Source organism: Xenopus tropicalis, chromosome 5 (assembly GCF_000004195.4).
Source record: "Xenopus tropicalis strain Nigerian chromosome 5, UCB_Xtro_10.0, whole genome shotgun sequence".
Classification (NCBI taxonomy): Eukaryota; Metazoa; Chordata; class Amphibia; order Anura; family Pipidae; genus Xenopus; species Xenopus tropicalis.
The window spans coordinates 82,586,949-82,599,041 of record NC_030681.2 but is presented as its reverse complement, the minus strand read 5'-3'; the positions used below and the strand labels follow the sequence as shown (position 1 = coordinate 82,599,041).

Below are 12,093 nucleotides of genomic sequence, written 5' to 3'. Positions count from 1 at the left end.
CAGGCCCAGAATCTATTAACATAGTTAAGTAAGTGAGGGATTGCCTTACACTGTGAGCCTAAGGGAAGATGAGCTACTATAGTTATTTATTAAAATTGGACATTTAAATAGTGCTTATGCATTTTTTTCTACATAAGTTCAAATAAATGAGATAATGTAAAAAGGGGGCTATATTTCCTTTGTATATACATGCATATACATGATCTGAAAAAAAGCTGCTGATTTGTCCCTTCCACACCGAGTCTGCAGCTTACTGGTCCATATATGAGCTGCTTGTGAGGACCTTCCCAACTGATATCTGGCAAAAAATCAGCGACATATGTATCAGGCAGGTTTAAAACTCTATCTAGTAGACCTATATGATCAGCCTGATTTGGCCCTGCTTGGCTAAATCAGAATTTCGGAATTTCACTCCGAATCCATGCCTGGAAAAAAAAATTCTCGTCACTAGTCACTTCAGTCACATGACTCACTAAACACGTGAATTGTAAAAATAATGTGACTGCTATAAAATACAAGGGTTTTGGCAGTCATATTGGCGTTCCATGGTATGAAAAAAAGCATTTGACATTCTGCCTTTATATGTAAAGGGGACTTCTACTTTTTTATTTTCTTCCCTGAGCTAAATGGTTTGTATTGGAATTTCAATGGAAATGCATCTTTTAGCATGGCAGTTACTTCTGTAATTCCAAAGTAATCTACAATATTTCTACCTGACAGTAATGTGCCCAGGGCAGTGTACAGTTATAAATGATATTCAGCTACCCTTATAGTTGCCATGATTAATGGTCCTAGCAACCAGAAAGCAATGTATGTACCAAGTGGAAGAGGGAGACAGAAAACCTTACTTATATGGCTATAGCCCCTCTTTCCACTTCTTCCTCTTCTTTAGAAGACCTACAACATTTACATGTAAAAATCTATTCAGTTAGCCAGTAAATGGGAATTTCTTCCATTGTCCTCTTTTTTTTCAATGTTTAGCCCTGTACAGGTTCTGCAATCTGCATATAGCTTCCTCAATGTATATACATTCTGGGAATCAATTTACTGTTAAAGGGATCATTCACCAAAAAACAAACCAAAGAAAATGTAAGTCTAAGCCAATATCCCATATACATATTTTTAAAATTTGCTATTGTTTTATTGTTATTACTAATTATTTGTGCAATTAAAAGCAGTATCTGTGAGGCTGCAGTACTGCTTATAATTCCTAATACAATGTAACAGAATCATTTAGAACCAGACAACAGAAAGGGATAAACAAACTACTTTTAGTTACAGCTATATTTACAAATACTTTTAAAAACACTAATAATATTTGATGAATACTTGTTGGAAAGTTACTTAGAAGTATATTTTCTTTGATTATGAAAAATCAGTTTTTGGATAGAGGACCTTTAAGAATTGTGGGTAATTTGGTTGCAAATAGGTGTGTGTCCCAAATCCAGGAAAATGATATGATATAACTCAGTCAGTTTCTATTTGATTTAGATTCTTTTAATGTATTTGTTAGAACAATTTGGGAAAGACAAGCTGCAAGAGTAGCTATTGAGTTGTCATAAATACATCCCTTAGCCTGTAGTCTTGAGGTTTCATTAGAGCAGCCAGCTGCCTCATTGTGTGCATTGGATTTTTTTTTTAACCAAGCAATCACTTGTGAAGCTGGAGAATCTGTTTTGTCCCTCTATTCCTTAAAGTTGGAGCCCCATTCAGGAGCAGAACTGAAACACCAAATCATGCTCCTTGTCTTGCAAGGGCACAACTGGAGCCAGGCACTGAGAGCTCCCTGCTCAATAGCTCCCACAGGGGAGGTTAAAAGGGGAAGGGTGGAGAGAGATCAAAACATTCTCACTTCACAATAGTTACATTAAATGCGCCCACCAATATGCATTACAAAAGGACACCTCCATCTTCATTGTAAGCGCACACTAAGCCTTAACCCTATCCACCCCCTCCCTGGTTAGTGAACCAAAAATGGGGTATATGTTGTACACAAAACTAATGAATTCAATAGAGAAAACATTTTATTTCTCTTAATAGAATTTTTTAATTTTATTTTTACAAATTGTTTTCTCTTCTTGGCTTAGCATAACGTTACGGCATTATTACTGAACTCTACTACTCAGCAATCATTTTCTCCCCAAATGTTGTGACTGTCTGGCTGATGTTTGTACGGAGCTTCTGCTCATTGACAGAACACAAGCGACATAACCATACATCAATGACTACTAGTGAGGACAGCTGAGGAAGAGGCACCCAACGCAATGTAAAGCGGTAACTGCTCTTAATGCTACTTACACTGGCGTCACTTCATTTTATTATCCTATCACTTTACATTATTAGAAGTAGTAGCAAGTAGTAGTAGCAGCAATGAAAGTAGTAGTATTAAATCACTTTACATTATTGTTATAATTACCCTTATTGGCTTATTAAAATCCCCTCAAACAGTACTGACATTTCTAGTTCAATAATAATTTAACATTCAACACCAGTCTCTCGATTACAGTAGAATTTATTTATTTTCCTTTGCAGTATAAGAAAAGTTTTACATGTTGTCAACACATACAAAAAGACTAGGCAGAGAGCGATTAATGGAAATCGGACCTGATGTCTTTGTATATTTTAAGAAAGAATATATTGGTATAAAATGTTGCCAACTTGGAATGACTAAAGAAGAATTGGCAACATTTGTTTGAAATCAGCCAGAGTAAGGACTGCTTGCTACATTATTAGAAAGAAAGAAATGTAAAAATAAGAACGTTTCAAACAGGTTGTGCAATGGTTACAAATTAATGTAACACTAATGTAATTAATAGAGTAAAGTTATGTGAAAATAGCGAGTAACTTCTGAAACCCAGGACATCGACATTGACACCCAGGAGTTCCACATTATAAAAAGGCACAAGGCCGCAGGACAGTTTTTATATAGATGATAAGTCTCAAGGTGGGAATACCATTTTCCTTATAATATACACAAATCATCTGTGTGGCACAAATTACAACAATAGGTACCTTTACAACGGATGACATCACTGAACACTGCATTAAGAACTTATTCCATATTATTCATTCCTTTTATGTGTTATAGGGAAAATGCCCTCACTCTCGCTTATTAACACATATTGAGCTGAGGGATATATTGATGACGGATGGATAGACCAACAGGCTAATTATAGACAGACAGGCAGATAGAGGGATATATGGCCAGTGTTCCATGCAGTCACTTATGTACCATAAAAGCGTTCTGACTACGGAGAGTTGTTTGAAACCAACTTCAAGTGAAATAACTCCCTTTTTCTTCTCCCTGCTTTGAAGCGCGGAGGCAGCTGACCAGTGTGTGTGTGTCCCTGATTTCGGCTCCCACCTCCACCTCTGACCACAGGAGCTCGTCTGGGAGATGCCTATACCTCTATCCCAGCGGGGTTGCGGGGAATACACATTCCTACTTCTCCACTTCAGTGCGCTCATATTTATTTCCCTGGCTCCTGAGTAAGTGCAACTGAATGAGGGAAGAGAGCGGAAAGACGCCCGAACACTGAGCAGGATTAGTGCCGCTACCCACAGGTTCTGGATCGCCACACATAGTTTGCCACAGGCGAATCTAAATCTAAACTTTCTAATAGTTATTAATGGGTCCTTGTTGGAAAGAGATACAACACACCTTTATAATACACGTTTGGTTGGGGGGGGGGGTGCTTTTTTGGTGATGCTGGAATCTTGGAAACAAAATACAGTAAAACACATTTAGATCAATTTCTGTATTTTATCTGCGCGGGCTGTTTTGCCAAAACTCCAATCATATTGTTCCCCTTGAATCATATCAGGGATATACTCATTGCTCTTTGTGGCACCCCAATTGCTGCAGAAACCAGGATAGCCTGCGGTCATGTAGTAAATTGAGGTGGCCCTTGGTACCTTTGGTTCAGATTCATTATAGTAGCAGTTATGCATGTATTGCCACTGACATTATGTAAAACTGCTTTTTACTTTTAGTAAGTGCAAACCCTCTGTATACTCTCAGGGATGGATGTAGAAAAGGTGACCTCCTGGCCTTAGGAACACTCGGAAGATGGGGTTTTCCATGTCCAGGATGTTATACACTTCATGGAACTCCCAGGGTAACATTATGTTTTAATTCAGGGGTGGAATAGTTCATATAAAACAGAAGCATCATTGGGTTTATGACGTCACTTACTACCGTTAATACTAACATAGTTATAAGCATGTACTGTATATATTATTATTGGGTCTTGGTATTACGTAGAGACGCAGACTAGTCTAATTCCTGGTTAGGAGCTGCGTCCATATGTAACGCCATTTATATAACATATACTGTATATTGCTACGTTTTACATACAATGTGCAGGCAAAGCCGTAATTAACCTTCCTGATTGTAAGATTGCACACGGGGACTTGGGATATTATTAGGAGTCACATTTCCCCGAGACCTTATATTTGTTGTAGGGGACAAAAATCAAAGAAGTATCCAGACAAACTAAGTGAATATTAAAGATCGTATCGCCCCCTGGGAAAGCACATTTCCCACAGTGCCCCAGCATCCAGCTAATGTCAGGCAACACGTAGGTGACTTCTTGCATTCATTAGGCAGGATATTGATATGGTCCCCTGACAGGGCTGTGCTAGATCTTATCTGACACTGCAATTGGACATTGCCCATTAATGATTGTAGCTTGGCGTAGGCTTAACTCCTTCATTACTGGGCAGAACAAACCAATAACGTGCTCTCTCCGCCTTACTGATAATGTGAGTGTATTATGGTGTAAAAAAAGAAACAAGTGGAACTGGGTTGAAATGCAATCTTGTCTTTGCTGTGTATCCCCAAGGCCTTATACATTTCAGGGGCAAGCTTTACAAAAGCCCCAGTACATTGCCTAACTGTACAAAGCTGCCATTGATCAATGGCAAGACAGACGCAGCGTCAGATGTTTGCGGGCAGCAGCGCTAGGTCTCTGTGGACACTTTCTCCATCTACTCAACTTAACTCGGTTTATGTCTGACACCTACAACAAACCCGTTAGATGCCAAACAACCGTGCCAAGCTATTTTTAAGCCTTTTATCACTTTTAACTATAGATACACACTGTTTCACACATTGCTTTGAGTTGATCATTGGGACTTTTTTTTAAAATGGACAAGCCATATTCCTTATACTCGTCATTGCAACTGCCATGTGCGCAGTGAAGGGTTAATCAGATCAATAGACTGAAAGAGACTGAACACACCAACCATGAGGGGAATTGGTTTCCATCACAAAGCACCACGTTCGCAACGCCAGATCAGTACAGGACTCATTCGCTAAGTATCACAGTCAGCCACACTGGGTAAATACTAAATATAATAGGTTCGAGTAGAATGTTACAATCCTAGCACATAAAGCTTTATATTACGTATTTAGAAGGTACTGGTATAGGGGCGTACAGCATAAACTGAATGTTTAATTGTAATAACAAAGTGGTGCCCAGAACTGTACCTACGTCTTTCTAGGTAATAGCATTCTGCCTAGCGCACAATGCGCAAACTCTATGTATATTCGTCCCAATAATAAGTGAGGTGGGTGGTCTTTTCATAGGCAGATGATGCGGAGAGTTAGTAGACACATGATGAATAGATAGATAGATAGATAGATAGATAGATAGATAGATAGATGATAGATAGATAGATAGATAGATAGATAGATAGATGATAGATAGATAGATGATAGATATTTAGATAGATAGATGATAGATGATAGATAGATAGATAGATAGATAGATAGATAGATAGATAGATAGATAGATAGATGATAGATAGACTGACATATAGATGGTCGGATAGATGATAGATAGACAGAGAGACGGACGGACAGACATATAGATAGATAGATGATCTGTACTGTACTGTACAAGCTATGCAGGTGGGGAAACCCAGGCAGTTGGGTCCAGTGGCGCTCATTCTACAGAGGTGCCACCTTGCCAAGGGCCAGTGGAGTGCAGCACATGCAAGGAGAATATTACTCTGATTTATAGCTACTGTAAATAAAAAAAACATATAAATATGGCACTGGTACAGATGACAGAGATGAAGAAACAGAACCGATGGGAAAGCAGAGGTATAAAATGACCAAATATAAAGGAGGTTGTACAAATAGTTACTGCAAAAGACAGAAAAACGAACTGACACACAACAAACACACCCCACCCCCCCACACACCCATAAACAGCAGATACCCCAGAAAGTGCTTACATGCCTGGCAGCAGCTGGCAGCGTTTGGGCGCAAGCTAACAGCAGTCTCCCTGTGCCAGCTCCCTCTTGCTATTGGCTGCCGGGCTAGATGCTTTTGCTTCCCATCTAATTACATTTTAGCTAAATACAGTGACATCACTGGCACTCCCATTGGTGCTGGTGTGACCCTCTGCTGTGCTGACCCCAATGCGCTTGGTTAGTGGTTGTCTTGTCTCATCACTAGCCCTCTGGTAGCCTCCCAGGGACAGAGGAATGCTGTATCCCTAGCAGCTCGCAGCCCAAAGGGTACTCCTAAAAGTTAGAGAACAATATTGAAGGAGGGAGGGTGAAGTTGCTGAGCTAGGCGGCAGGGCACACTGACACAGGCAGTCAGGCTCCAGTCCTGTTGGGTGGCCCTTACCGATAGTACACTTGCTCTCCCCCATGTGCGCTCAGCATCCAGCAGGTTGGAAAGCGGGATGGGCGGGGCTGTAGAGTCATCACCCAATGGCTGGGCCCGAAAATGTCTGGTTGCTAGAGGTATCCACGTAAAGCAAAGAGCTGGGAGCCAATGAGAGGAGCAGAAAGGCGGGGACAAGGAGGCTGCTGCAGCGAGAGAGACACACACAAGCAGAAGGGAGAGGGGCGCCCGGGGCGAGGGGAAGGAGCTGTCAAATGCTCGGCTCCTTTAAGCAGACATATCAGTCGCGCTCGGAGAGTCATGGCGACTACAGCGTCCAACCACTACAACCTGCTGGGCTCCGGCTCCTCCATCGTGCACTCGGAGCCCGGCGGCATGCAGCAGGCGCAGAGCTACAGAGATGCACAAACGCTGGTGCAGAGCGACTACACGCTGCAGAGTAACGGGCATCCCCTAAGTCACGCTCACCAGTGGATCACAGCGCTATCCCACGGCGACGGGGCTCCCTGGGCCAGCAGTCCCCTGGGCCAACAGGACATCAAGCCCTCAGTGCAGTCCAGCAGGGATGAGTTGCACGGCGCCGGCACCTTGCAGCATCAGGGCAGAGCCCCCCACCTAGTGCACCCTGCTCATGGCAACCACCATGGGCCAGGGGCATGGAGGAGCACCGGCTCTGCCCACCTGTCCAGCATGGCTTCCTCCAATGGCCAGGGACTACTCTACTCTCAGCCCAGCTTCACTGTCAATGGTATGATCAACCCGGGCTCTGGGCAAGGCATGCACCACCATGGGCTCAGGGATGCCCACGACGACCACCATGGCGAGCACGGGCACCAGCCACCCCCCCAGACGCAGCAACAACACTCCCAGCTCCAGGGGGGGCACCACGATCACTCGGACGAGGACACCCCGACTTCGGATGACCTGGAGCAGTTTGCCAAGCAGTTCAAGCAGAGGAGGATCAAGCTGGGATTTACACAGGCGGACGTTGGGCTGGCCCTGGGCACCCTCTATGGCAATGTCTTCTCTCAGACCACGATCTGTAGGTTCGAGGCCCTGCAGCTAAGCTTTAAGAACATGTGCAAGCTCAAGCCTTTGTTGAACAAGTGGCTGGAAGAGGCGGACTCATCCTCCGGGAGCCCCACCAGTATAGACAAGATAGCAGCCCAGGGAAGGAAAAGGAAAAAGAGAACCTCCATAGAGGTCAGCGTCAAGGGGGCTCTGGAAAGCCATTTCCTAAAGTGCCCAAAACCATCTGCCCAGGAGATCACCTCCCTTGCGGACAGCTTACAGTTAGAGAAAGAGGTGGTCAGGGTCTGGTTTTGTAACAGGAGACAGAAAGAGAAAAGAATGACCCCCCCGGGAGGAACTATTCCAGGGCCAGAGGATGTATATGGGGCTAGCAGAGACACACCGCCACATCATGGGGTTCAGACTTCTGTACAGTGAACCCCGCCACTATCCCACTTCCAAAGTGGGATTGTCCTTTTATACTCCCAACAAGCACTTGGACTATCTCACAAGATAGCAGGTGCAATGAAGGGGTCTGGCTCTGACCTTTGCAGTGGAGTCCATGGAGTAGAGTGAGTATATCCAACAGTGGTTCCAACCTGTGGTTCATTCAGCAGGAGTTGAACTACAACTCTCAGCATCCCCGAGGAGATAAAAGCTGCCGGAGGATGTTGGAAGCTGTATTTCAACCACAGTTGGAGGCAGTCGCAGGCTGGGCATCTCTGGTTATACAGCTGAAACACGTGAGCCCCTGAGACTTGCAACAACCCACCCAACTAAGAATAATACGGCAAAAAAAAAGATTAACCCTGGTAAACTGGAGAGGTAGCTTTATACACTGGAGTGATTCTCACTATTGATTTTGTTTTTAGCTGCTGTGTTTATTTAAAGTGGAACCTTTTACAAACCCAACTTTGACAGTATTTATACAGAATTTTTTGCACTGCAAGGAAAGTGAAGTTTACATGAACCCACCCATGAAGATTCATTTGTCCCAATCGAGAAGAAAAACAAAAAAAAAAGTTTGTTTTGTTCTGTGTCTTTTCTTACTGTTTTAGTTTTTAATTGACTTGCAAAATTGACACAGGGAACAATTTTAGCCAAGCTTTTGGTTAATGTACAAACTGCTACCGTGCTTTACTTTTCCCTTTGCCTCTTTATCTTTCTTTTCTCCTCTCCAAGGTACTTGTGAAGTTTTGTTATAAAATATGTGTTTTAAACAGACGTGTAATGCTTATTTAACTAAAGCTAGACATGGCAAAGGCTCTGAACGTGAGATGTCAATCTGTTAGTTGGACACATTTATGGGAAGCTAGTCTCATTTCCACAGAGTTGCTAATGGGGCTTAGTTGTTCATTACTTTAAATCTGTTGCAGTAAACTTCATTTTCAGTCAGTGTTAAGGAAGAAACATGGGAAAGTGAAATCAGTTTCAGTCCTAATTACTTTTTTCTCTCCAATAGGCCTGAGTTAAAGTGTGTATTTGGAATCTACATGAGTAGATCAATCTTGTTTTGTCACCCAGTTAAATAGTCCATTTCAGGAAAACAATACTAACCCAGGCTGCAGTGTATCTGCACATGTCAGCTCTTAGTTAAAAAATGATAATAATATTAATTACAATTTTTTTTCCTTTAATCCTGAACGAGTGTTTATCACAACCAGACAAATCCTCATCCAAGTAATTCTTTAAATAAAACATTTGAGCTCTTATTCGGTTGGTATCTTTTCCCTCCTGGTATTTAACTCTTTCATTGCAGCAGTGATTTGTTTAGTGCCAGATGGGCCTGACAGCGAAAGGGATTTTTTTTTTTGTTCCACATTTATTCCCCCTTCTAAATTTATCAGCTGTTGCGATTAAAAGCCCCTCTTTTATCCATTGTGGGAAAGAGTTCAGGATAAAGAAAACTCTCCCTTTCAAGCCCCCTCTCTCTCCTTCTCTATTGTCTATACACTGAATCCTCTGACATTATCTGTAAGGTAAACCCGTTAGTTCCCTGGTAAGAATGAGGTCTTAAAAAATGTAGAGTCTGGATGGCCTTCTTCCCTGCTAATAAAATCAAGGGATTTGCTAAATACCTCTTTCAGATTGGGTCACGCAGAACGCATTTCTTTCATTTTTCATTTTTATTTTTACATTCTCTTTGTTTTATTTTAACAGGTATATTGGTGCTTCAGAATTAATGGTCGTTTTTGAAAAGGTTGTTTAGTTCAGGTTATCATTCCTCCTGTGGATATTACTCAGGATATTTCCCAAGTGGTTCCAATGAGCAGGGGAACTAGTGATACACTCAAGCGCACACTCCACTAGCTGGGTAGATGCACTGCTCACTATTTATCAAAGAGAAACGAAAACATTTATCACAATTGCTTTCAAATGCAGTTTGGTGGTAGAAGTTTTCTGGAATACAATATCTGGTTTATTTGTGTTTGTTCAGAAGGAAGGTTTAATACACTGTAAAGTAACAAATAACAATGAAAACCCTTCTTGAGCTGCATGAAATGCTATAAATCGGCAAAAGTAATCTTTTTATGGGTGTCCCAACACTAAGCAGACGGTTTTTAAACTACTATACAACCCTAAAGAAATGTACATATGATAAAGATTTGTTTTTCAAAAATGCTCAAATAGTTTTAAGTCTCAGTTGTCTATTTTTCTTATTTTAATTTGTATTTTTATACATCCCAGGGAAAGGTTCCTGTTTAATTGTATATTTATTTCTCTGAAAGCAAAAATATTGACCTTTTTTCAGTTTTTTTTTGTAAATTTGGACGATAAGGTGATCTAAATCTATATGAAATGTATTTTTTTTTCTTCCCCAATGAGATTCTTTACACACTTTGCTTTGGTATATTTCGAATGTGCTCGTGGAGAAAATAAATTACAGACATCCTATATATTTATGTTAAAGTAATATTTTATTACAATATAAAATACGAACTAATTTAATCGTTTACTCTAGTTTGTGAAATATATATCTCATAAGTATGATTGTTTTTTTATTTATCATGTATTTTGGTTTAAAAGAAAAAGTTTAAACAGATAAATAGTGACAAAACTATCATTTTAGATTATTTGATTATTTAAAAATAGAAATTCATATTATATCCGACTAAGAAAATATTATTCAAAGCGGAAAAATCTTTCAATATTCTTAAATAGTAGAGCGTCTCTATTCATTAACATGAACAAATTACATGGCTCTTAGAACTGCTTTTCATGAAGGGATGAGTAATTGTTTACTCGTTTTTTTATTGTACATTTCTTCCTTTTTTGATAAATGTTTACTGTGATTGCCTGGTAGAGATGAACATTAACCTCCCCCAGGCTTTTGACATGCTTTTGTTTTACTTTTGATCTCCTGTTGTTAATGCAAAAACAGAAGACAAAAACAGCCAAAACCTGGGTTAACTAACCTTGCTTAAATTTCGAGAATAAAACGTTGCCCGGTTAAACCCCTGAGGAAAATATAGCAGAAATCTGTGTAAAGTCCCTGAAGAAGAAAAGAACGTTCTGTGGTTATTAGATCGGATCATCTTTTCTAACTTCTAGTCGATATTACACGAGTCCCAAACAGATTCAGCTAAATGATCTTATCAATATTCTAGGGGGAAAGTGTCAAGAAGAAGAAGTGTTTTGTGACCACAGACATGCTGATGGGGAAAATGTTTAAGCAGAGTATAGATCTGAGTGGTGTGGTCAATATCCCGACCGAACTGTCTGCAGCAACCAAGTCTCTTATGCCCTCTGCAGGACACTTCCCTGGGATGGAGAGAAGATAAGGGCTCATTTACCAGGGGTTTCCCTTTTGTTACCCACCAAGCTAAGGGCTGATGGTTCATTGCCTGTAGGTAGCAAGGCCTCTTTGCCGTCAGTCTTGTGTAGCAGCTGTTGGTGTGATAATGTGCGACTGCCAGAAAATGACAGTGTGTGCGCACCGCAGCTCCGCTGACCTTGGCTTTTTCATGAGCTCGACCCCTTAGAGAGATCTATCATTATTTTCAACATAAACCATTGTGAAAATGAAATGAGCTCGCAGTGCTCCGTGTGGGTGAGAATAAATAGGGCTGGAGATTCCCAGGCTTGGCCCCTCTCTGTACAGAGTATGTAAAGGTTCATCTCCTTCCCACTGCTGCCCATCAGCCCAAGGCCAAAGCGCAAGATCTTACTGGGCTCCATCCATCCCGGCAGGTGCAATATGTAGCAAGGGTCATGCATCATGTTTAACGCTGTCAGTGCCTGCAGCAGCTTGTTAGTAAACATAGGTCGTTTCCCATCACGCCTCTCTTGTGTGCATGAAGCGGCGCTAGGACCCCGATCCGCGGCTCCTCCTGGCTCCCTATTGCCCGGCAGGATTCCATTAGCTCATTGTGAGGCAATAACCCACGCCGGGAAGTGTTTGTATTGATGACTGCTAATTGTTCTCTCCCTTATCTAGT

General features: G+C 41.4%; 1 protein-coding gene across 1 annotated transcript; it reads left to right on the top strand.

Annotated features, from left to right (window-relative positions):
- Positions 1-6,943: 6,943 nt before the first annotated feature.
- pou3f2 (POU class 3 homeobox 2) lies at positions 6,944-10,549 on the top strand. Its single transcript, NM_001276377.1, is given in 1 exon segment — positions 6,944-10,549. A coding segment is annotated over 1 exon segment (1,149 nt). The 3' UTR covers positions 8,093-10,549.
- The last annotated feature ends 1,544 nt before the right edge of the window (positions 10,550-12,093 follow it).